This window comes from Hemiscyllium ocellatum, chromosome 17 (assembly GCF_020745735.1).
Source record: "Hemiscyllium ocellatum isolate sHemOce1 chromosome 17, sHemOce1.pat.X.cur, whole genome shotgun sequence".
NCBI lineage: Eukaryota > Metazoa > Chordata > Chondrichthyes > Orectolobiformes > Hemiscylliidae > Hemiscyllium > Hemiscyllium ocellatum.
The window spans coordinates 59,610,198-59,637,119 of NC_083417.1; the positions used below are offsets into that span (position 1 = coordinate 59,610,198).

Consider the following 26,922-nt stretch of genomic DNA (forward strand, 5'->3'; position numbering starts at 1 on the left):
CTGAAAAAGAAAGTGACCTTTTTTTTTAAAATAGTACAGCCAATGCCCACACCGAGACATGCAATTTCTGGGCACTGCTGATGTGTGTCCGAACAAATCCTTGTATGCTTCAAAATTAAAAGTTAATGAGAAAGGCAAAGATGCCAGGTATATAAGGAGAGAGTGAAACTTTGAAATATGTAATTATAAATACCACAGGAATTTAATCTAGTCACATCTTTGTATTAAAGTGGCTCAGAACTAGAGAATTTTGAGTGATGCAGCAATCTAGCTGGCAACCCAAGTGCTGGTTAGGTCTGTTTTGCTGTTTTGTGTTTTATACTGTCCTGCCCCACTGCTTTCCCTTATACCCTCTGAAGGCTGCTATGTGAAAGAGGCTTCCCATCTGTACAGAAACCAGCTCCTTAGTTTCCAAAACAGCTGTCCTCCAGTCGCCTCGTAAAGGAATACCAATAGTGAAATTAAAACATGCAATTTATGGGCCTACACAAAAAAAAAGGCTGAGCAGGCCCAGTGTGACCTTGGGGCACAATGTAATTTCTCATTGAGATGCAAATACTCTGATGAACTCAAATGGTTTGGTGTGTTTAGAAGGTTCAGGAGAGAGTTTGCTTACTGAACAGGATACCAGAGTGTAGAATGGGCCTGAGCAGAGACACCACCACGTGTAAAGTGTTGAAGGGTTGGGATTAGGAGACAATTGTCCATCAGTTGTTGCGCACTACAATGGTTTTTTAAGGCTGTTTGTTTTGCAGAAGCTGTAAATTTTCCCTTTGCTAATACCTTTCATTCCACCATGTCTTTTTGTTTCGAGTTGAGACCTTTCCATTTTCAAAATATTGAGACCTCTCCTTGGAGGACGCCCTGTAAAACAGGGCCTGTGCATATTCTTCAAGTTGAATAGAACAGCATCAAAACCTGATTATTCACGGTCAGAAGACAACTTTGGTCATGCAGCTCAACTCCCAAGTTCATCGTAGAATTGCTGGGAGCCATGGGTGTGGCTCTTTAGAGGTTTTCAGTGTGTACTTGCAGAGTCTGGGACAGTGGAGAATGAAAGCTTGCACAACATCTACGGACACCACACAGTAGCAATGAATCTCTTCCAAAGACAAGCAGCAAGATGCCAGTCTCAACAAGGCCCGGTTCAGTTCACCAGAGGACGTTGTTTGCAGAACAATCCTTTTTAACGTGTTGTGATAGTTCTGAGAGATAAAGTTGACTTGCTCCACCATAAACGTAAAGGTACTTAATTCTAGGCTGGCCACTGGGATAGTAGGCTGCAGAATTTGGGGTATTTTCTCAGCAGGGACTGTATGGTCCAGCTCGATGTCCACACAAAGAGTTGGGTGTCTCTCTGCCAGAGCTTGCCACATCTCACCCGAGATAGTTGGATTGTATTTATCCATGCGCTCGCAGTGTAGCTGAAGGAGTTTGAATGGCGGACGCTTGGCATTCAGGAGCTTGGCCAAGACATTTTCTGTCAGGCTTGCATAAAACAATCCCAGAGCAGACAGGTTCGGGCAACTCCTCAGGGCCTCCTGAACGGTTTCAGAAGTCACCTTACACACAAGCGTCTTATTATTGATGAAGAGGCTCTCCAGAGAGGGAGTTCTGCTGGTGACAATTTGGATGATGCCGTCATCCAAAGTGAACGGCATTTCTCGGAGGTCAATGTGCCGGAGATGTAAATAGGAGGCTGCTTTAAATACACTTTTGACACTTTGCAGCAAGTCTTGTCCGGAATAGAAGTAAGGGTTTTCACCAATACACACAACGGAGAGGCCCAACAGATCCGTTGCCGATTCCGACAAGTTGTGTAGAATTTGGATAAAGTTCTTGCGATTTGCTTCTAAAGACTGATTGCACAAGATCTTCAGATATTTGATATGACACTGGAACCGTTGGCATGCACGCACATTCTGGTCATTTTCCGCTCCAGAGTCACACCTGACAGCAAAAGTACAGCAAACAGTCAGTACAAAGATACCATGTGAACAATGCACAATCCAGAGACAAAATGGTGAATTAAATATCATCCTGGTGTAAGCCTGGACTACATCATCCTAAGACTATGTGCATTTGCTGGCTGCTCTAGCATTGACTGCTGTGAGCAAGGATCAAATTAGAGCTTAGTAAGGATTTAATCATCTCAAAAATGTGGTTATAGACAGATAGCAGTGTCATTTCAGGATCATGCACAAGCACTGATCCAGCATGTTGTACGTGAACATGGAATGAAAAAGGATTAAATGGAGCCACAGATACAGACTTCACTTCACCCAATGAATACTCCAACTTTTCCCTCTGGACTGACACCAAAAAGCACCTAATTAAACACAATAGCCACGTGTACCTAGAATGATGCAGTCTTTCAACTCTACGCTAGCCCCTAAAAGAGCTATCCAATTAACCACAGTCCCCTGGTTTCTTAACATTATCCCTTTTGAACAGTACAATTGAATTTGTTTCCACCATCCGTTCAGACTATGAATTAAACAGTTTTCCTTTCACGTTGCCTCTTACATTTGTTTCCATTGTTGCTGATCCTTCTCCCATTGGATGCGGTTTCTTCAAATTTACTTTATCAAAATTGTTCATGATTTTGAACATCTGTCAAATCTTCCCTCAGTCTCCACGACTCAAAAGATAATACGCCAAGTCTCTACTGAAGTCCCACATCCCTGATGGTATTCTAGTACATCTCTTCTTCCAGCTCTCTAAGTCTTTTCTAAAATGCAGTGAATAGCATTGAACAGGATATTCCAACTGGGGTTTAACATTATTTTACAAAAGTTTAAATTGTTGCACAAGCACTCTGTTCTTCTAATTATAAAGCTAACCGTGCTGTATGCCTTCTCAATCTGTCCAGCCACTTTAAAAGATCGATTTAGATTAGATTAGATTAGATTACTTACAGTGTGGAAACAGGCCCTTCGGCCCAACAAGTCCACACCGACCCGCCGAAGCGCAACCCACCCATACCCCTACATTTACCCCTTACCTAACACTATGAGCAATTTAGCATGGCCAATTCATCTGACCTGCACATCTTTGGACTGTGGGAGGAAACCCACGCAGACTCGGGGAGAACGTGCAAACTCCACACAGTCAGTCGCCCGAGTCAGGAATTGAACCCGGGTCTCATCTGTGAACATACACCAACAAGCCTTTTTGTTTCTGCAACTTCTTTAAAACTGTACCATTTGTTTTAACTATTTTCCTTGTTCTTCCTGTCAAGATATAACAACATACACTTCTCTGTATTAAAATTTCTTCAGTCCATTTAACCAGTTTGTGTGTCATACTGAAGTCTGTCACTATCCTGCTAGTGCTTCCAAATAACCTATTGGATTATAACCTGGTGTTGTGTGATTTTTAACTTTGTACACCCCAGTCCAACACCAGCAACTCCAAATCAAGATTATCCATCTTACTAGTACTTTTTCCAAGTTATGATTCATTTTTAAACTTTGAAAATACAACCAACATACCGAAGTTTAGAGAAATGCTGACCCCTGGGGGACAGGATGGTACATTTCCCTTCAAATAACTATCATGACAGTTTTGAAAGTGGCTGTTCAGATTGAGAAGGCATACAGCACGGTTAGCTTTATAATTAGAAGAATAGAGTGCTATCTAATATTGTATTCACCACAGCTACTGCTTTTGTAATCACACATGTACATTTTGCCAGAAATTTTATTATGTAGTACTTTACTAAATGCCTTTTGAAAATTCATACACAATGTCAGCTGTAATGCTCCCATCAACATTCTCTGTTGCTTATCAAATAAATCAAGACAGTCAAATACAATGTGCTTTTAAAAGTCCATACTGATTTTCATTTTCTGTTGTGTAGTTTTCCAAGTCACTTCAAGATCCTGGATTATAATCAGTGTAAGTTTCACCACCACTGCGTTAGCCTAGCTGGCCTTAGATTAGATTACTTAGTGTGGAAACAGGCCCTTCGGCCCAACAAGTCCACACCGACCCGCCGAAGCGAAACCCACCCATTCCCCTACATTTACCCCTTACCTAACACTAGGGGCAATTTAGCATGGCCAATTCACCTAACCTGCACATCTTTGTGATTGTGGGAGGAAACCGGAGCACCCGGAGGAAATCCATGCAGACACGGGGAGAACGTGCAAACTCCACACAGTCAGTCGCCTGAGGCGGGAATTGAACCTGGGTCTCTGGCGCTGTGAGGCAGCAGTACTAACCGCTGTACCACCATGCCGCCCGTATTTGCTGAGCTCATCCTTCTCTTGTCTATTGAACAGAGGTCTAGCATTTGCAATCTTCCAGTCTTTTAGTAGCTTTCCCATATCTAAAGGGTCGAGAGCCTGTGCAATTTCCACCCTTACTTCCTTCTGTAAGCTAGGTATTTCCTATCTATTCTGGAGAATTTTCTATCAGCACTGCCAATCTTTTAAGTACTTCCTCTTTAACGGTTTTCATCTTGTCTAGATTTCTCTATCAACCTCTGCTTTATTGACAACTTCTTTTGTGAATGTAGACACAAAGTGCTTAGATAATATTATAAGCCTCCTTTATCAGTTTCATTTTAAATACCTTATTTACAATTGGCACAGAGCTCTAGCATTGGATGCCTTTCCTTTTGTCCCTCATGGGAATGTATTTAGACTGCACCTGAACCAGCTCCTATTCGAAAGTCGCCCACTGCTCTTTTACTATTTTGGTTACCTGTCCTTTGTTTCCAATCCACTTGTGTCAGACCTTTCTTCAAATCAGTACCAGCTATCCATCAGTTTCACATGAGAGTCTTCCCTGTCCTTATTCATAACTATTCTGGATATATTAATATTGTGACCACTGCTTCCTAAATGCTTCTCCACCAAAATATGCAGGACTCTATCTACTTCACTCTTTGCGCCATACCCAGGTCATAGTAGGATGATTAAATTCTTCTATTAACACCATTTGAAACGTTTTGAAGCTTTCTGCAGTTTATCTGCTGATTGGCCTCAATATCCCCTTCCCACTACTCGGTGGCCTACAGCAAAGTCTCAACTGGAGGATAGCCCCTATTTTGGTCCTTAAAGTCTAACCAAATAGGTTTGTCATTGAGCCCTCAGATACAATAACCATTAAAGTAATGGATGATTTAATCGTTACTTTAATGATCCCGCCTTCTCAACCTTGCCCCCTGCTTGTGGCACAGTAACCCGCAGGTTAAACTCACCACCAGTCATCTCCCTGGTCCTACAACAGCTTTTTACCTGACATAATAATCCCTTGTGTAACTGCGCTGATGGCTCACGGACCTTATTTACATGCATTCCAAACAAGTCTTAATCTGCTCTGCATTTCGTTCCAGTCTGAACCCTCCTATTTCTGAACTACTCTTTAGTCATGTGCTGTTTGTCTCTTCTAAACCTCTATAGACTTGATATTTCCTCGCTAAGTTTACCTGACATTACTCGCACTTCATTTAAAAATATTCCCTTTTTAAACTATTCTATTTGGGAGCAATAAATGATGTGGAACTTGCAAAATTTCCAACCGGAGCTCTCAAACTGCACTTCTGCTGTTTGCTGAAACATTCATCAACTTTTTTTTTTAAAACTTTCAAAACTTGCAGAACTTCTCAAACCAATCATCCGCCAAACCAACTCGTTGCATGCTTTTACAGATAAACTTCGAAACGCAGATTGGAGTCAAGTGAAATTGTCCTTACTTTACTGCATTCCTAAGATACACCCTGGAGGCAAGATCATGTAAATCACTGCATTTCACTGAACAGTCACTCTCCTTTACATTGCTACCAAACAGCGTAACTGCAATTTCCCTGGTTTATTTCACTTTCCTCAAGTCTGTAGTTTTTAATGAACAATGTCCACACGATGCCCACATCACACCCATTTTGGTTACCACTCATCTGCACACAGCAAATTTGAAAAATATTTTTACAAGAACATTTTTGAGCTCAGCAATGCCAGTTGTATTAAGGTGTGACAGTTTCAGGTCCTTGAGGCTAGAAAGCTCAGAGTAGATATTCCAGATCAAGCAGAGGGGACCAGGTCACGGTGTATACATTGCACACATCTTTCCTAGGTAAGAGTTCCCATCAAACAAATGTTCATTCACCTTAAGGCGGCCCCACGCACAGGCAGTATGTTAACTTGCAGGTGTGGGTGGATCAGAGGGTTGGAGCAGTAACTCCTAATGTTAGTTGCAATCAAAACAGCAAAACTAATATTTACATTGTTAAACAAAGAAATCCACAGCAATTCAGATGGATTTGAAAACGCTGCCTTTGATGTGCTGCTACGCAACGTGTTTGGTGCCAGGGGCCACCTCACGATGTCAAATATGACTCAGTGATAATAGCTCCATTGCCAAATTGGAATATGCCAGTTCTCTCTCTCTTTCTATATATATATTATATATATATATTCACTGTTGCAGTTTCAGTGAAAAAGCTGCTTTTTTATAGATGGTGTTTTGGGCAAACAATTTCCAGGTTTCAAGATGAGACTGAGGCATCAGGTCAGAGTCAGAGCTTCCTAGAGGCTGGTCAGTACCTGTACAACCTACCCTTCCAACAGCAGCAGGTAGCCAATTGACATTATCCCATGCCCACCTTCAGGCTCACTGGGGACAGGACTGGGATATACCAAGGGGGTAGATGTGTCCATCACTGACAGCAAAGCCTAGTAGGAGCCTGGAGGCTGTCACCCACTGGTGTGGCCTAGGGCTGCTAGGCCTCATCATCAAACTCCCTCTATCCTGAGCTGCAGCTAACAGCAGAGCACAGTTGCTGCCAATATTTTAAGTACTTCCTCTGAAGTGGCACAGAAATACAAGATATAGGAACAGGAAAGGAGCATAGAGCCCAGTGAACCTGCTGCATCTTTCAGTGTAACGACTCACTTTAGGCATCAACTTTCACCCACTCTCCATTTCCTTTGATTATGTGAGGAAATCAAAAATCTGTCTATACCACTCTTAAATATAATCTTCCTCAACCTTCTGGGATAGAGAATTCCAGAAATTGAATGAAGAAATCTTTCCTCATCTCAGTTTGAAATGATTGACCCCTCAGCCTGAGCTTGCGCCACCATGTTCCCCAGTCAGGTGGAGACAGTTTCTCAGTGCCTACTCTGTGAAGCCCCTTCAAAATTTTCTATGTTTCAATGGATCATCTCTCGTTCTTGTAAACTCGAGAATATAGACCCAATTTTCTCAGTCTCTTAACAAGACAACTGTCTCACTCCTGGAACCAACCTAGTGAATTTTGACTGCACTGCATTCAACACGGTTATATCCATCCTAAAGGCAGGTTGATTTGTCCCATCTCCACTCTTCCATCTCTAAAGTTTCCAAGAACACAACAAAACTTGTTCTGGCCTGGAATGCCCTGTCTAAAAGGGTGGAGTATGCAGATTCAATAATCACTTTCAAAGGTAATGGGATGCAGATTTACATTTCAGGACTATGGGGAAAGAGCAGAAAATTGGACAGTTTTTATCAAAAGTTGGCACGGATACAATGAGTCGAATGGCTTCATCCTGTATTCCATCGCTCCATATTTTGTCCATTGCAACAAAATGACTACATATAACTAGCTAGCACAACTATGTAAATCAAATGCCAGGGTCCACTAATCCCCAGCCACGAACTCATAGTCCATGCCCCAGCAATGTTATTATTTAACTCCAATGAAATATTCATGCCCAGCATTGCAAGGATTATTTGCAACAGGTACTACAAGCAATGGCTACTACTCATCAGACAGACGAATGCAACAGAATATCTACTCACCTCACTACAGTGTAATACCACACAGCAGGATAAGTAACAGCCTCCGCCCATTTTCTGCAGACTTGTGAGGCTGAGTGCCTTTCACACACTAACAGGTAGGAAAATATCAAGGCCAAGACCTCCTCAGGGATTTCCATTCATTCGGTTTAGTCTTCCTGCTTGTTCAATACAAACTTGATTTTTTGGGAGGTAACAACGGTGCACGGGAGTACCTTATGACAAAAAGAACATTAATTACTGCAGAACTGTTTCCCAACCATGTCTGAACCTCTAATTTTACTACAGAAGATTTTCCACAGAGTAAGAAAGTAAGTTTGCACAGACAATTTCATCCAGTCTAAAACACCCAGGACTAAGCAATACCTACTAAGAGCAGTTGGCAGGTTTTAATTCAGTTGATGGGTGCTCTACATTCCTAGCTGACAGGCACATTGTTAGACTCGAACAGCATTTTTGCAATCTACTTGAGGTTGTCCTGAGCCCTATTCATTAATCTTGTGACTCTTCCATGAGTGTTATCCACTGTTGAATCTGATCCTAAATGAATGAAATGTAATAAGTACCAGACCTAAATAACTCAAAGCCAAAAAGGTCAATGGTCTTACTATATTTATGCTCATGTGACATACTTACTCTGATGATGAAATCAAGAATGTTTGTTGCAAAGTTGGAACTTCGCCCTTTGTGATTGGCTACTGGAAACCAGAGATGTGATCTCATGATCTTCTGACTAAAGTTCATCAACAGGGAGTGTACACAGATTTTCTGAAAGTGGGCCCAAAGAACAAGTTTCCATTCTGGTAGCACACATTCAGGAAATTACACATTGACCAATTTCAGTTCAATCTATTCCTTAAAGGTTAAGCTTAAACATCAAAAATCCCTGTGTGCTATCTCTCCAAATCCAAGTGGCTGCACTGTCACGCGACAGCTTTGTAGTCGGCAAGTTATTATTTTATACCATCCAAATTTAATTTAATGTAAGTACAGCAGCACAGAACAGCATCTGTGAAAAGAGAAACAGAGTTAATAATAAGTTAAATAAAAACAAAACATGCGGATACTGGCAATCCCCAGCATTTTCTGTTTTTATTAATGAGTCAAAAAGTGTGGTGCTGGAAAAGCACAGTACTGCACCTTTTGATTCTGATCTCCAACATCTGCAGTCCTCACTTTCTCCTGTTTTTATTAATGGATTAGATCAGTTTGCATCCGACTTTCACAAGTTTGTAGCAGAATTAAGCATCTTATGTCTGAGTTCTGAAGTAGGGTCATTGGACCCGAAACATTAACTCTGATTTCTCTTCACAGATGCTACCAGAACTGCCGAGTTTTCCTAGCAGTTTGTTTTTATTTCCGATTTCCAACATCTGCAGTTCTTTCGGTTTTTATTAAGCACCTAACCTTGTTAGTGTTGGTAAAACTAACAGCCACTTCTGGCGTCTGTGTGTATGCGCAGCTAAATGCAGAAACCTGAAAGTTACTGTCAATGATAACTGGCCTCTCCAAAGCCTGTTGTGCCGGAGTTTTTATTTATCGCATTAATACAGAAATCACTGTGAAGATGTCAAAATAAACTAATTACCAGCGAGTATTGCACTTAAGATCAATTAAACATTTAAGTCATGTTCAATCAAGATCAGTACAATTTAAATAGTTCCTCATAATTAATTAATTGTTGAAACTCATTAGTACTGAAAAATTAATAAGCATGATGTTTCATTCCCCAAGATTAATTATTGTAAATTTTAAGAAAAAGAAATATAATTTATTTTAAACTTCGCCTTTAACCTCGCATATATGTTACAGCTTTTATATTGTTCAAGATAAACTAATCTCATTTCTTTTTATTTGGCTTTACCATTTGCAGTTTGTGAGAATTCTTCAATTTGAATGTGCTGCATATCACAAACCCCTCCAGAAAATACCAAATTCATACTAGCAGCAGAAGAGGAAGACTGTACTCCAGACCCAGTAAAAACTCGACAGCATCTGTTCTTAAGCTCAGCTGCAAGCACCATCTACTGCTACATCTGGGTTGATTTTTAACAAACAACTGGGGTTTACTCAAGTTCTTATTGTGTCCACTTTAACCCTACACATCGACTGTCAATCAGACCAACTTTCAGGTTAGGTAGAATAGTCCTACTGTCGCGGAATTCAGAACTATCAATTCAGCAATATATCTTCCTTCTCAATAGAAGGTAAATGGCACACACCAACACTACAAAGCCAAATTCAGTTCAATAGTTCCATCAGAAACCATTTAAACAACATCCCTGACAAAAACCTTGTTCTGAGGTTTCAGCTTGCTCCACCCTTTCGGATATTCAGGGCAGCCAACACATTTTGTGTGTATTACAAGTTTTTTTTTAAACACTCTGACATTCTGATTGGCATGCTGGCTTGATCCTGGCTCATTTTGAACAGCAATCATGGCCTCTTCTGTGCACACATGTTATTGGAGTTAGATGGCTCCCCTTTGGTTAATTTTACTGCTTGGTTTGAAACACCTTTCAGTATCACATGTGGATGTGGATGTCTCTATCTCCACTAGAGGTCAGTAAATCACTTCTCCAGCTCTCCAAAGCCAACTTTGTATTTCAGCATGGATTCCAGATATCTTCCTGTCTCAGAAAATTACTTAATAACTGGATTTCCTTTAAATATTAAAGGAAACTCGATTTTTTTTTTGACAGAGTATGGAGTCCATCCCATGCACACAGCTCAACTGAAATGTTTCCATATCCAGGAACCCGGGTGCCACTTCTCCAGGTGGCAGGTCAGCAAATTGCTTACCAACATTTCCAGAACTCGCTCCAATCCTGAGTGGATTTAATTCAGTATTCTAATTACTTGTGCATTTCCAAACCAAATGGCATTACTTCAGCATTGTCACTCTTCTCTGACAGTGTAGAACTACTGGATCTCCTTAATGTGTCACCAGGAAGCATTTCCTCATCGCCTTCACAGACAACGTTCTAGTGCTGCACATTATTCTCTGCAACTCTTTGAATCAGGTGGTTTGCAATCACTTTCCAAACCATTTAATTTAATCAAACTGGAAACAACAAAAAGTCAATTTTCAAATTAGCCACCATTTTTATTCTTTCTGCTTGATGTGTGTGTTTGTGTGTGGGGAGGGTGATGGTGCAATTACCTCATTTGGCTAGATTGCAAGAATTTGATGCAAAATGCTACCAATGGAGTACGTGTGGTAGTTCACGGAGGCCTGTCTTGTGCCTTGCTCATGCAGCTACAGTGTTATGCAACCAGATCTGTGTGAGAGAGAGAGATGCCAAAGGTCCCCCTAGACTATGGTTAATTACTTTATGATATCCCATTAATTTTTGTACGTGACATCCTGTCCTGGATTTCTTTTTGATGAGTCATTTTGGCAGGTTTACTTTTGTAATACTATTGCTGGTTTGTGCACGACCTTCTTAACCTCATCCGGACACTTGTCAAGATGACCATCCTATGGAACATCAAGTTTTGTCTTCAGTAACTTGCCAAGGAAATGATTATATTGGGACAAGTCTGAACCCGGTCAATTCTTCATCTGCAGTACTGGAGTAAAGATCTAGCCTCAGAGAGTTGAATGTCTATGTATTTAATTACTTCTTTGTTAATTCTTCATGTCATCCTAGTTCACTTTGATACCTTTTCATTTACATTGCTTCACAGAGTTCTCCAGTTGCTGTTGTCCTGGTCACCCTTAATCCAGCCTCAAGTATTAGCCATCACACTTGTAAACTTCGCCTAACTTTATTCTAAAGTAGCTCGTGCCTTTTGGCATATTTTGCTTTTTGAAAATTATTGTGAGCTTTGCCGATTTCACAGCAACGTTTCCTCCGAACAATCGTGTAACAGTAGACAGACAGCTGACCAGGCAAGCAAAATTCACTTCTTTGGGATAATGATGGCAGTTGTTAGTTTAGTCAGAATACTTTGCATGGCTGAAAGTGAGGACACTGTTACCTAGTTTTTTTCATTATGATTTCCTTTTGTTATTATTGAAGATGCTCAGTTTATAATGGGACATGAGCCTATACCTTTCATTTGATTCTTGGATCCAGTGCCTTTGAACTGTTAATTATGTGTAATTACACACAGATAATGGGACTTATAACTGCGAGGTATGTGTTTTCATAAATATAGGAGCAGACTGAAGCTTAATCTTCACTTAAAATTCTGAACACTCACTCACAGTCTCTCGTCACTCTTCTGCTCCCACAGCTTGTTGGCTCTCCATACTCTTCGATCACAGCAATTTTTAAAGTCTCAGTAAGGACCACATTGAGAAAAACTTTGGGAAGCACTCTGCTAAAGCATACAGGGGTGATTGATGAATCTATATGAAGCTGATAAAAGATATTAGTGAGAAGTTTAAAACGCGACTTTAAAAGTAAGTATGAGAGGATGCCACAATGTCTAATTTTAACCATCCACTGACAATTGACTTACACAAGGTAGGTCCCATGTATCTGAAGGTTAGGACAAATTTATTTTGTCAAATTGGCAACTAGATTTAGTATCTTGACAATGATACCGAGAAAGGACACAAGCGCTATCACTGAGATGATGGGGAAATGAATACCAACTAGATTTGAGCCACCAGGTAACGTTCTGACTGATCGTGGAAGGTAATTTGCCAGTGCTGAGTTACAAGACATGGGTGAACACATGATATTTGTGGCCCTAAATACAGCACTTGGAAGTCCTTTCAGCAATGGACTTTGAGTAGGAAACATGCTGTGACCAATGAAATCCTGCATAAAAGTATAATTGATTAATGCGACTACAATTTGAGAAATATCCCAGCATGGTGCATGCAAAGAATTAACTCAAGATTGGTGAAAGATATTGTTGCCATTGATTAGATTATGGACACAATCCATATTTGCTTTCACATGTGTGTGATGGTCCTCCTGTTTTAAAAGCTACTATTAGTTACTGTTCCTCCTGCATGTTTGAATGCTTTATTTAAAGGGGCATGCTTCTTCAGGGCTGGGATCCTTGGGAAAAAAAAGTGGCAGCCATTCAGAAATTGTTTGAGGGCATCCAAAAGAGATTTCACTTCAGGAGCTTTCAATTGGCAGCCCTCAAAGTAAGGAGGCTGCTAGCCATGCAGGGAAACAGGGAGACAGGTAAGAGAAAACGGTGCAGTTAGCGCAACTTACATCAGTAATTTTAAAATTATGTAATTACTCAGTTGTTGGTCAGTCCACAGTAAATGAGGGATTGTGTGCCTTTCTTGAATTTTCGTTTGGCTCTTGCACCTTCAGTCTCCATTATTCACCCGCTTTGAAAACTTACTGCTGCTTTGTCAAGGAGGTCTCACCCTCATGGGCATGCCTTTCCAGCACAGAGGTCAGAGCCAATCTTCTTCAAGTGCTCTGAGAATATTATGTATGATCATCTGAGGACAGCTAAGTGTATGGCTAGAGCTTTCTCAGGCATTGGCAACATATCACTCGAGTTTGGCAGTCATACAGGAGTGCCGGAAGGACTTTGAATCTGTCTACAGCTACTGGTCAGTGTAGACATATTTGAGCAGTGTCCCAAAGGGGACAATGTATTCTGTGTAGGATGTCCGTGCTGATAGTTACTGACTAGACATGTGGCTACTGAGTGAGCAGAAGTGATCAACAGGTTGCTGCCAGTGATCCTCAGTGATTACTCTAGGTGGATTTGGAGCACGCCCTGATTTTGTCTTCTTGCCGTTCCGATTCAACTGTAAGCTCATTTTGGGACTTTGACCAATTGAAGACTGGCCCAGAGGTTTCCTGCGTGCACAGTAAGATATAACAGTAAGTTGCATACTGGAGGTCTTTGTCTGCAAGATTTCCATTTTCACTTTCAGCCTTTGAGAGCTCGAGAACAATCCCATCAAGTTTGCGTTTCATTCAAACGCTTGGTGAGAGGGCATCCTTGACCATGGTGGGGATAGTCACTCGGAAGCTGGAGAAGGCGGTGAGTTCAAGAACACATCAATGAGAAAGGCATCAGACTCCAGTCTGTCACAGAGAACAATGGCTGTCAGATCATGTTAAAAAACTGCACAATCTTGATGCATGTCCATGGACATTGCTCCCAGAGACTTTCACAATGGACTGAATTGAAGGCCTTTGACAGTCTAACGAAGACAGCTTAGTTTTGGACTGACATTTCTGTAACTCCATGAGGTCCAGGAGAGTCACTGAGCATAGAACTAGGCCCTTCAGCCCACCATGTCTACGCCAATCAACAAACACCAAACTACACTCATGCCATTTTCTTTACCTGCACTTGGTCCACAACCTACTATGCTCTGGCATTTTAAATATTCATCCAGGTGGTTCTTAGCTTTGCGAGAGTACGCTTCCAGTATCCTCTCAGGTGGTGCAGTCCATGTATCTACCAACATCTGGGGGAAAAGTTCTTTCTGATATCTTCCCTAAACCACTTGCTGCTCACCTTAAACTTACACCCTCTAGTCTTCGACATGTCTGCCATGGGAAAGAGATTCACTGACCTATGCTGTAAGTTTGTTTACTTCAAACAGACCTGCTCCACCACCACCACCACCACACCAACCCCGGTGCCCAAACCCCACCCCAGCTTCCTCTGCTCCAAGGAAAACAAACCCAGCCTATTCAGTTTCTCCTCATAACTGAGACTTTTCATCCCAAGCAACATTCAGATAAATCTCCTCTACATGCTCTCCAGTGCAATCATGTCCTTCTGACAGGGTGGTAACCAGAACTGCACACAGTATTCCAACTGTGCCCTAACTAGCGTTTTATGAAGTTGTAACAAGATTTTCTTGCTCCTATATTCTATGTCCCACCTAATAAAAGAAAACATTCCATACGCCTTCTTCACCATCTTGTCTACCTGTGCTGACATCTTCAGGGATCTATGGACCTGTACACCAAGGGCCCTTTGTTCCTCAGTACTCCATAGGACCTACCATTCATTGTATATGTCCTTCCCTTATTAGACCTCCAAACATTCCACACCATGCACCTGTCAGAATTAAACTTCATCTGCAATTGCTCTGCCCAATTTACCAGCGGATCAATATCAGACGCTAGCTTGAGACCATCTTCCTCATTATCAACAACATCCCTAATTTTCACGTCATTTGCAAACTTACTAATTATACCTTCATCATTCACATCCACGTTGTTAATGTGAAACCAAACAGCAAAGGTCCCAGTACCAAGCCATATGGTGCAATGCTAGTCATTCAATTACAAAATAAGCCCTCCATCATCACCTTTGCCTCTTACTGTTAGGCCAATGTTTGATCCAGTTGGTCAACTTACCTTGGATCCCATGGGATCTTAACGTCTGTTCCAACCCTACACGTGGGACCTTGTCACAGGCCTTACTGAAGTCCATGTAAACCACATCAACTGCACTACCTTCATCAACATATTTAGTCACCTTTTCAAAAAAAACTCAATTAGTCAGACCAGATCTTCTCTAAAAATTCCAAACTGATTAATCGCTGATCAATGCCCCCCCTTTCCAAAAAGTGATTCATCCCATTCTTTAGAGGTTTTCTAATGATTTCCCTACTGGTTATGTCAGACTAAATGGTTTGTAATTACCTGGTCTAATACCGCTGCCCTTCTTGAACAAATGAACTAGATAAGCTATCCTCCAGCAAGGTATTAAATATCTCTGCCAAGACCCCAGCAATCTCTCCCTTGCCTCCCACAGCAGCCTTGGGATACCCTGGGGATTTGTGCACCTGTAAGCCTGTTTAAAAAGTCTAATATCTCCTACTTATTAACCTTAACATGCTCCAGAACCTCACCATTTAAACCTGAAATCCCCAGTTACAATGTTTTTCTCCTTTGTGAATACAGATGAGAAGTATTCAATTAAGCCATCACCTACATCCATTGATCGCCCATTTGGTCTCTAATAGATCCCACTATTCCCCTGGTAATTCTACCACTCTTGACATACAAAACACCTTGAAGATTTTCTTGATCTCACCTACCATTGATATTTCATGGCCCTTCTATGCCCTTCTAATTTCATACACTCCATACTTTTGAAGAGCCTTCTTTTTTGAGGCACTGCATCTGACATGTGCATCTTTTTTTCTTGATGAAATGCTCAATATCCCTTTAAATCCAGGATTCCCAACACCTGCTGCACCTGCCCTTCACTCAAAGGAATACACTGACCCTGTACTCTCACCATACTAATTTTAAAGTCTCCCGCTTTACAAATTAGACTTAAATGTGAGTAGCTGCTCCCGGTCTATATTTGCCAGACCCTGTCTAATGATACTGAAATCTGTCTTCCCTCAACTTTGACACAAAATGTTCACCCACTGAAATGTTAACCATTTGACTGGCTTCATTCCCCAGGATTAGGTCTAGCGCTACAGTTCTGGTGGGACTATCTGCACATTAGCACAAAAAAGGCCTCTCACAAGCATTTTAAAAACTCCTTCCTATCTGATCCTTTCAGACTAAGGCAATCACAATTAACATGAAAAACAATGAAGTCCCCTTCAACTATAACCCTGTTCCTCTCACATCTTGCTGTGATTTTCTTAGGTTTCTGCCCCTGTAAATTCCTCTGACTGCTGGGAGGTGAAAAGTGTGATGCTGGAAAAGCACAGCAGGCCACGTTGCATCAGAGGAGCAGGAGAGTCGATGTTTTGGCCAAAAGCCCTCTGATCTCCAGCATCTGCAGTCCTCACTTTCTCCTGACTACTAGCAGTCCTGCTATATAATTCCTGCAAGGTAATAACCCCTTTTTTTTATTTCTAAGCTCTGTCCAGATGGTCTAATTTGAAGACCTTTCTACAAAGTCCTTCCTCATTATTGCGGGATCTGTAGGACAGTAAAGGTCAGATCTGTCATGCCTTATATATGCTCTGAATCCACAATGCGATTCTGACAAAGGTTTCTGCAACTGCAGGTAATCCAGAAGACTGAGACAATCTTGGCAACACTGAGGTCTCCTGGGAGCCCTGCTTCATCGCAGGTTTGCTGGAAAAGTAAGCATACACTTTGCACAATTAAGTCTCTGTCGAACATGCACATCTCAGCGGAGATACCAACCAGATCTGCAAAGCTGTTCGTTTGGGCTTATGCAATGGCTCGGTGAATTTTGTCCAGGGAGGTTCCGTAAGGTTCTATCAGGCCAATGAAAGCAAATTGTGGTCTGAACCCATCCAGACCCATGCCAGTCTTGGCTGCTGACAGGTTCATCCTGCTTCAGGCAGCATTGAGGCTCCTCTCAAAAACTTGACTCTCCCATAAGGGACCATGAAGAGCAGAAGCCCTGGTAATCATTATGGCAATCAAACTGTTAAGGTTCATTCCTTGCAACTAATCAGAATGAACTGCCAAATCTTTCAATCTGGGCCACTCACCAGAAGCAAACAAGATGATTTGTACAGCAAGTGCTCTTCTGTTATTCAATCAGGGCCCTGAGGAAGACTATTTAGATTGCAGCAATGTGAGAGTACTTGAAGCAGGTGACACAGCTCACACACCCAAAGGCTTATTACCAGATAACTACTTGGCTAACATGTAGACCAGGGAGTTTGAATGGATGGAGCAAGACGATAATGTGGAATATTCAGGAAAAGCAAATGGTCATTTTAACTATTAATTCAAAGTTCAGGATGACGACTAGGAGTGTGGTCACAGACAGGCAGAATCAGGCAAAGACAGGAGAGTAAACAAACACTAATAGGGGGTGTTGAAATGACTTTTGCTAGAGAAACGCTATACCTGCTTTCAATAGTTGTAAATACTGACGATTGAATTTGAACTTCCATCATCTGATTGTTATGCCAGAGACCACTATGGACTCAAATAGTTTTAGAAAGGGCCAAAGATGTCTTCAACGGTAACCTGATCAGAGATGGAGGCAAACTTTGGGAGACCCATCTGGAACAAGTGAGTCAATCAGGGCAGGCAGGGACAAGGTAGGACAAGATAGGACTGATAAATGAAACTGCATTTATTTCAGTGCAAGAGGCCTAACAGGGAATGCAGATGAACTCAGGTCATGGTTAGGAACATGGGTCTGATTCAGTATATGGATGTACCTACTAGAGAAGGTGCAAAACCTACGCTACGCTTGGGAAATAAGGCAGGGCAGGTGTCTGAGATGTCAGTGGGGGAACACTTTGGGGCCAGCGACCTAATTTTATTAGTTTTAAAATAGTGATAGAAAAGGATAGACCAGATCTAAAAGTTGAAGTTCTAAATTGGAAAAAGGCTAATTTTAATGGTATTAGGCAAGAACTTTCAAAAGCTGATTGGGGGCAGATGTTCGCAGGTAAAGGGATGGCTGGAAAATGGGAAGCCTTCAGAAATGACATAACGAGAGTCAGAGATAGTATATTCCAGTCAGGGTGAAAGGAAAGGCTGGTAGGTGTCAGGAATGCTGGATGACTAAAGAAATTAAGGGTTTGGTTAAGAAAAAGAAGGAAGCATACGTAAGGTATAGACGGGATAGATCCGGTGAATCCTCAGAAGAGTATAAAGGCAGTAGGAGTATACTTAAGAGAGAAATCAGAGGGCAAAAAGGGGATATGAGATCACTTTGGCAAATACAATCAAGGAGAATCCAAAGGGCTTTTACAAATTCATTAAAGACAAAAGGGTAAGTAGGGAGAGCATAAGGCCCCTCAAAGATCATCAAGGCGGCCTTTGTGTGGAGCCGCAGGAGATGGGGGAGATGAGTACTTTGCATCAGTGTTTATTGTGGAAAAGGTCATGGAAGATAAGGAATGTAGGGAAATAGATGGTGACATCTTGAAATATGTCCTTATTACAGAGGAGGAAGTGCTGGATGTCTTGAAATGCATAGAAGTGGATAAATCCCCAGGACCTGATCAGGTGTACCCTAGAACTCTGTGGGAAGCTAGAGAAGTGATTGTGAGGCCGCTTGCAAAGATATTTGTATCATAGATTGTCACAGGTGAGGTGCCGGAAGACTGGAGGTTGGCTAATGTGGTACCCTTTAAGAAGGGTGGTGAGGACAAGTCAAGGAACTATAGACCAGTGAGCCTGACCTCAGTGGTGGGCAAGTTGTTGGAGGGAATCCTGAAGGACAAGATGCACATGTATTTGGAAAAGCAAGGACTGATAGGGATAGTCAACATGGCATTGTGCGTGGGAAATCATGTCTCACAAACCTGATTGAGTTTTTTGAAGAAGTAACAATGAGGATTGAGGAGGGTAGAGCGGTAGTTGTGATCTATCAGTAAGGCGTTGGACAAAGTTCCCTATGGTAGACTGGTTAGCAATGTTAGATCTCATGGAATACAGGGAAAACTAGCCATTTGAATACAGAACTGGCTCAAAGGTAGATGACAGAGGGTGGTGGTGGAGGGTTGTTTTTCAGACTGGAGGCCTGTGACCAGTGGAGTGCCACAAGAATCAGTGCTGGGTTCACTATTTTTCATCATTCATATAAATGATTTGTATGTCAGCATAAGAGGAATAGTTAGTAAGTTTGCAGATGACACCAAAATTGGAGTGGACAGTGAAGAAGGTTATCTCGGATTACAACAGGATCTTGATCAGATGGGACAATGGGCTGAGAAGTGGCAGATGGTGCTCAATTCAGATAAATACAAGGTGCTGCATTTTGGGAAAGCAAATCTTAGCAGGACTTATACACTTTATGGTAGGGTTCTAGGGAGTGTTGCTGAACAAAGAGACCTTGGAGTTCCTTGAAAATAGTCGCAGGTAGATAGGATAGTGAAGAAGGTGCTTGGTATGCTAGCCTTTATTGGTCAGAGTATTGAGTACAGGAGTTGGGAGGTCATATTGCAGCTGTCCAGGACTTTGGTTAGGCCATTTTTGGATTTTTGCATGCAATTCTAGTCTCCTTCCTATCAGAAAGATGTTGTAAAACTTGAAAGGGTTCAGGTAAGATTTACAAGAACGTTGCATAGGTTGGAGGATTTGAGCTTTGCTTGAATTAAATTAAATTAAATCTTCATTAGTCAATTCCACTCCATGGAACACCTACAATTTAAGGTTGAACAGGCTGGGGCTATTTTCCCTGGAATGTCAGAGGCTAAGGGATGACCTTAAAGAGAGTTATAAAATCATGAGAGGCATGTTAGAATAAATAGACAAAACCTTTTCCCTGGGGTTGGGGAGTCCAGAACTAGATGGCATAGGTTTAGCTGAGAGGGGAAAGATATAAAAGAGACCTAAGGAGCAATGTTTTCACGCAGAGGGTATGGAATGAGCTGCCAGAGGAAGTGGTGGAGACTGGTACAATTGCAACATTTAAGAGGCATATGAATGGGTATAAGAATAGGAAGGGTTTGGAGGGATATGGGCCGGGTGCTGGCAAATGGGACTAGATTAATTTAGGATATCTATTTGGCCTGGACTGTTTGGACTGAAGAGCTGTTTCCGTGCTGTACATCTCTGTGACTCTCTGACTTGACAAAGTAGATCCTGAGAGGTCATCTCCAACCCCGGGGGGGGGGGGGGTTTAGAATTAAACGACAGTTCTAAAAAAAATAGTGGTCTTGCTTTTAAGTTAGAGATGTGGAGTAATCTTTATCTCAAGGGTAATTCTTTTCCTGAGGGAACGGCAAAGGGTACAAGATTGTTACATTCAACTTAGACCAACTGGGAAGTCAAGGGTCATGTGCAGCAGACAGGAAAATGAAGTTGAGATAATCAGATCAGCATCATTTGATGGTGCAGGCTCAGGTAATTAAATGGCCTATTGCTCTTTCTAATCCTTGTGTTCATATGTTTTGTGAAAGGTCCACTTTCTTTCACAGATACTGGCACCCTCTGCAGATAGAAGCTCAAAACATGAAGATGCTCTGATTTTTGTTCTGAGTTGAGCAAGAGTTGGTTGAACAGACAGTCTTGGTGGAAATAGTGAAAAGAGCAGCCAGGGTTGTTAACAACCTTGAGAAATTTATCCAAGGACTCTTGGGTAGTTTTCATTTTCTTTTGCCGGTAGATCTCCCTGTAACAGTTAACATGCTCATTGATCTCCCTGTTCACTTTGGCGCTGCGTTCTCTGTTTGGGTCACACTCAGTGAAGATTTCCAATGCCTCTTCAATGAAAGCCTTTGATAATTGTTTTGCTAACAGATCCAGAGGGGGCACTATTTCAGTGCAATCTCCTTCTTTAGTTTGTTGACTCTTTAGTTAAATTACATTTTCATTAGTCAATTCGTCTCCATGGAACACCTGTAATTCCACCCACTCAGCCTCCTTGACTTTATCAAAGCCCATTTTAATGAGTGGGCGGCACGGTGGCACAGTGGTTAGCACTGCTGCCTCACAGCGCCTGTAGACCCGGGTTCAATTCCCGACTCAGGCGACTGACTGTGTGGAGTTTGCACGTTCTCCCCGTGTCTGCGTGGGTTTCCTCCGGGTGCTCCGGTTTCCTCCCACAGTCACAAAGATGTGCGGGTCAGGTGAATTGGCCATGCTAAATTGCCCATAGTGTTAGGTAAGGGGTAAATGTAGGGGTATGGGTGGGTTGCGCTTCGGCGGGTCGGTGTGGACTTGTTGGGCCGAAGGGCCTGTTTCCACACTGTAAGTCTAATCTAATCTAATTTCCCTTGCTGAAGTCATGACTGCATGCTGAATTTCAGGGACAGCATCAAGGGGAAAGGAGATTAGTGTCCTAATCCAGAAAGCCAGATGATGAAGGATACAACTGGAACCTGTCTTTGTTTCTAAACTTTATTTACAAAGTCGCACATCACAAATGTCCACCTCCCAACCTAGCCACTACAATTTTAAACTTCTATGCACTAAAATAAAATTGATACCTCTGGGATAGATAAGACTTGAGCTTAGAGACTGTGGGTCTGAGGGTTTTCTTTAAAAAAAAGGATTTTAATCTATTAATACTGTTTATGAAATTTCAACATGCACGAATATCCTCACACAGTAAGGTTTGTCCTGATATAAAATACAAGAGCCTGAATTGCAATAGGCCCTGCATGATTTGAGCATAGAGCCTGATGTAGAATGAGGTGTGTTACCGCTGAGCCTGTTGTTGCACTTAATTGCAGCACAACTGTAAGGCAAGTTAATGCCTTGGCATTTGCAAACAATTGAGATAACCGCTGAGCCTGTGGTTGTTGGCAGACTCCGTCTTCTCCTCTTTGGAGATGTACGTTCTCTGTGGCACATGCCCCCGGTAAAGCCCTGTTCCTTCAATGATGAAGGCTTGTTTCGATGAGTAACCATCTTCTTCAAAATTTATTTTCATAGGGGCAGGGAATATATCAGCCCCTTCAGGACTAGTAATCGCTACTTCACTGCTCACTTTAACGTTCCTGTTTGCATAACGTCTCTTGAAGCGCTCGATACAACCTTGACTAGCAGTGAAACTTTCCAACTGTGAACCCGCAACTTGCCCATTCTGCAAGTCGTCATACATGCTTCTGGCTTTTGCCTGTATGACCATCAAACTAAGAGACACTTTGCGCTGGTTTTGGACTTTTATCCAGACTAACGAGTGTCTTTCCATGATGCTGCTTCTGGTTCCAACTTATCCTGCTGGCACTTACAGGTGTAACACTTTATGCACTGTGTTTGATTTTGTCAGCTTTACTACGAATTGTTCTCAATGACGTAGGGGGCAGTCCAAGTGCTCTGCCAATCATGACTGCTCATTCTCCAGCCTCAAACCGTCGTAAAACCTCTAATTTCATTTCCAATGTGATCGTTTTCTTTTTTTTTTCCATAGTACCCAATAGTTATCTCAATTGTTTGCAAATGCCAAGGCATTAACTTGCCTTACAGTTGTGCTGCAATTAAGTGCAACAACAGGCTCAGCGGTAACACACCTCATTCTACATCAGGCTCTATGCTCAAATCATGCAGGGCCTATTGCAATTCAGGCTCTTGTATTTTTTATCAGGACAAACCTTACTGTGTGAGGATATTCGTGCATGTTGAAATTTCATAAACAGTATTAATAGATTAAAATCCTTTTTTTTAAGAAAACCCTCTGAGCCAGAGTCTCTAAACTCAAGTCTTATCTACCCCAGAGGTATCAATTTTATTTTAGTGCATAGATTAAAATTATAGTGGCTAGGTTAGGAGGTGGACATTTGTAATGTGTGACTTTGTAAATAAAGTTTATGAACAAAGACTGGTTCCAGTTGTATCCTTCATCATCTGGCTTTCTGGATTAGGACACTAATCTCCTTTCTCCACTGAAGGAATTAATGTTTTCAAACAGATACAAAGGAAACTGTTTTCACTAAATGAAATAACAGTTGATAATTTCACACAAAATCTCCATGCAACTCAGATGGAAACAAGCTGCAGTAGTGCAGTTTGTCCAGCTGGAATGTTCAAGTGAACATGCAGATCAGGTATCACTAATAGAATTGAAGCAAAATGAATTTTAAAGCACAGAAAGTGACCATTCAGCCCATTGTGCCTATTCTTACTCTGACAGAGCAGTTCAAATTGGGCTCAAAGCTCAGCTTCTCCACATAATCCTGCAAATTGATCCTTTTCAAGTACATGGCCAGTTGTCTCTTAAAATTCCCAACAGAAATTCATGTCTCTCAGTTACTGCAGTCTAGGTCTTTACAATCCAAAAATACTATCCCAAATTGTGCTTAGTATTTTCATCAATTATTTTTAACATATAACCTCTGGCTTGCAACACACTGGTCAAAAAAAAAAACAATTTCACCCCATTTTGTCTGTTAAAATGCCTCATGATATTGAATAACTCTTGTAGGTTTCCCCTCAAACATTCCTGCTGCAAGACCACTTCCAGCTTTTGCAACCTCGATGTAGCTAAAGGTTCTAATCCCTGTATTATCCTGGGAAATCGCATTTGTACTGTCTCCACAATCAGGATATCCTTCCGAAATTGGATTGCCCAAAATTGTACAATACCAATGTCCCATGAATGAAATAAAAACAACACAAGTTTCTTTCATTTTGTATGCCTCTAATTTCTGAATAAGTCTTTTGATGTGTTTTTGATAGCTTTTACATAAACCCATGACATTCCATCCAATCTTCTTTGCTATTTAATGAAGCAAATCAATCAGATTAATCAGACACTGTTTGCCTTTAAACAATGCATGCTTTAACAATCTACCCCAAGCGAGAGCTCATTTTATTACAGTGATCTCTCTTAGTTTTCCCACAATTAACAATAGGCTGACTGATTTGTAGTTACCTCTCCACTTTTTTTAAGAGGTTTTTCTAAGGCTGGTGAAATTGCTTAGCGCTGCTGTCTGTAGACAAGCAGACCCCTTGGAAAAGAAGTGTATCACTATCTCTCTGCCTGGTTCATAGTACAAGTTGACTCACTGTTTGGGACTGGGTTGGATTGTGAGCAAGGCTTCTCACATTTCGAAGTGACTAAATCCCTGCTTTCACCATCAGTTTGATCATTTTGGATTGAATTTTTAACAATGCCATGCATATCCATGATTGCATTAAACTTGGCATCTTTCTACCATCGTACAGTTATTCCAATCAGTGATTTTTACATTGTCACCATATAAGATTAGATTACTTACTTAGTGTGGAAACAGGCCCTTCGGCCCAACAAGTCCACACTGATCTGCCGAAGTGCAACCCACCCAGACCCATTCCATTACATTTACCCCTTCACCCAACACTTCAGGCAATTTAGCATAGCTAATTCACTTGACCTGCACATTTTTGGACTGTGGGAGGAAATCGGAGCACCCGGATGAAACCCACGCAGACACAGGGAGAATGTGCAAACTCCACACAGTCGGTCGCCTGAAGCTTAGAAACATCAATGACCAGATGTGTGTCCTGAAATTTTATGTTCGATTTGGTTGTGGTGGGCTGTATTTACATTAATGAAACAAAGTTTAGAACAATGAAACTAAAAAAAATTCTTAAGCCCAAGTTACTCACAACTTACTCTGCAATGCTGACCATTAAAATTATACCAGAATCTGAACAGTCTGACTCAGTAATAATTATACTGTTTATAGTTGCAGTCAAATAAACCCCACAAGTGCTGATATTGGTATAGATTAGACTTACAGTGTGGAAACAGGCCCTTCGGCCCAACAAGTCCACACCAACCCCGCCGAAGCGCAACCCACCCATACCCCTTACCTAACACTACGGGCAATTTAGCATGGCCAATTCACCTGACCCGCACATCTTTGGACTGTGGGAGGAAACCGGAGCACCCGGAGGAAACCCACGCAGACACGGGGAGAACGTGCAAACGCCACACAGTCAGTCACCTGAGTCGGGAACTGAACCCGGGTCTCAGGCGCTGTGAGACAACAGTGCTAACCACTGCGCCACCGTGCCGCCCCAGCTTGAAAAGAAAATCTCACTGCCTTTTCTCTGCTTTTTTTTACATTTCGTGTCAGCTTGGGGCAACGCATTTCAGCCTCGAAGTTAGAAGTGTGCTGGATCAAGTCCCATCTTTAAGTAATCTAGACGGAGACTCAGTTACAGAACTGATGGCATGCTACACTGCCAGAGGTACTCCCTCTCCCACTGAAACATTCAACTGTCCAGAAGACAAACGAGTTGTACTGGAGTAGAAACGCTAACCGTGTTCTTCTCTCCGCAGATGCTGATTTGTTCTGTCACTTGCTGTTTTTTTTATTTTAGATATCCAGCAGTTGCTTGCATTAAAATAACATATCCGTGTAAATTTGTGGTTTATGGACTTACTTGCTCCTGTGGACAAAGTCTGCTGACTGCACTGTCAAGGTAATTCACTCACTGTGAGAATGAGAAACCTCTCCATGCTGCACTGGAACAATTTTGACTCTATGAAGCGTTTCAAGTATGCAATTTCTTGCCTTCCTACTTTCCTCCTTCATTTTCACTCCTCCCCTCCTCTGCAAACCAATTTCTTGTCTGCCTTCTCAGAACCTCAGGCAGGATTTGGAAAAGGTGCAAAGCCCATTCGCCTTTCCCTCCTCTTTTTGCCCCACTTGTGTTTCTTTCTCTCCCTATGTTTTTGTGTTGACGGTCCCCTTGCATTTTCCTACCTGTGTCTCCCGGTGAGGGGCCGGGAGGACTGGGCGCTGGGAATGACCGTCTGCAGCGCAGCTCCGCGGGCCGCCGCCTGAGGACCAGCCGCAAGTGAAACCTCCAAGCCGGCAGGGGGCGCACGAGAGCGCAGGCCGAGCCCGCTCCACGCGTGCGCCCAATATCGGTCCCACAACGCAGCGCGGCGGCCTTTGGGGAAGGTAGGGGGAAGCATTGAGCGGTTTCTGAGCCGCTTTGCATTGTGGTTGCACCGCCCTTCCATGACTGTATCTGTTAACCTGCTGAGGTGAAAAACCTCAGGCCATTTCCTGCTCAGGTATTTCGAATGCCAAAGTGTAAGATCGCCCCAATCCACTTATTGAACTTGCCAAGGGGACTGACGGCTCCCAAATAGCCTCTCGTACGAATATGAGACGACAAAGCGGAACGGGAGTCACGTTGTCAGAGTGACTGAAGTGCGCAGGAGCAAAAATAATGTGACGTTAGGCGGAAGTGCGCCGGGCAGACAGTGAGGAGCTCGCGGTAGGTAACTGGGGGGTAACCGGCTGACCTGGGGGGGGGATGGTGGTGGGGTAACCTAGCAACCAGTTCCTTCGGTACCGACTCCTCCTCTCGGTTTGAGCAAAATCGTTCACTCGTTTCGAACGGCAAGGAACTAGAAAATGGCGAGACAGCCACTGGGGGAGGGGGATGTACCTGATGTTTTGTACTTTTCACTGTCACCAGTTCCCAGTATTTACCTCCGGGGTAGGGTGGTGCAATGAAGGAGAGCTTTCGTCTTTTCTGTCTAATTTAGTGGATACTGTGTAAGAATACCGTGTAAGATACTGTGTAAGAGGGGAGAGTGGCATTTTTGATAAGGGATAGCATTGCAGCTGTGCTGAGGGAGAGTATTCCCGGAAATACATCCAGGCAAGTTATTTGGGTGGAACTGAGAAATAAGAAAGGGATGATCACCTTATTGGGGATTGTATTATAGACCCCCACCCCCCCTCAATAGTCAGAGGGAAATTGAGAAACAAATTTGTCAGGAGATCTCAGCTTTCTGTAAGAATAATAGGGTGGTTATGGTAGGGGATTTTAACTTTCCAAACATAGACTGGGATTGCCATAATTTTAAATG

The 26,922-nt window shown here is 42.2% G+C and overlaps 2 protein-coding genes across 3 annotated transcripts in view; one reads left to right on the top strand and one right to left on the bottom strand.

The window, feature by feature from the left end:
* On the bottom strand, positions 1 to 25,887 carry fbxl8 (F-box and leucine-rich repeat protein 8). 2 transcript variants are annotated; one of them, XM_060837803.1, is made up of 3 exons: positions 25,799 to 25,887; positions 7,792 to 8,003; positions 1 to 1,950 (listed from the first exon to the last, which is right to left on the bottom strand). In XM_060837803.1, exons 2-3 carry the CDS (start codon positions 7,926 to 7,928, stop codon positions 972 to 974), a joined length of 1,116 nt encoding a protein of 371 aa, XP_060693786.1. In that variant the 5' UTR covers positions 7,929 to 8,003; positions 25,799 to 25,887; the 3' UTR covers positions 1 to 971. The 2 variants fall into 2 exon arrangements, with proteins under 2 accessions (XP_060693786.1, XP_060693787.1); XM_060837804.1 differs by lacking the exon at positions 25,799 to 25,887 and adding an exon at positions 8,159 to 8,238.
* A 362-nt stretch (positions 25,888 to 26,249) lies between these two features.
* Positions 26,250 to 26,922, top strand: part of tradd (tnfrsf1a-associated via death domain) — a 40,538-nt gene continuing 39,865 nt past the window's right edge. Inside the window, exon 1 of the mRNA XM_060838208.1 lies at positions 26,250 to 26,321. The gene's annotated coding sequence lies outside the window, so the exon portion shown is untranslated. The remainder of the gene's footprint in view (positions 26,322 to 26,922) is intronic.

Bases quoted from the DNA above. Each gene is read 5' to 3' on its own strand.
- fbxl8 (XM_060837803.1), bottom strand. From the start codon at position 7,928: ATGGAAATCCCTGAGGAGGTCTTGGCCTTGATATTTTCCTACCTGTTA. The intron at 1,951-7,791 runs GTGAGTAGATAT...TTTTGCTGTCAG, and splicing joins TGGTATTACACTGTAGTGAG to GTGTGACTCTGGAGCGGAAA.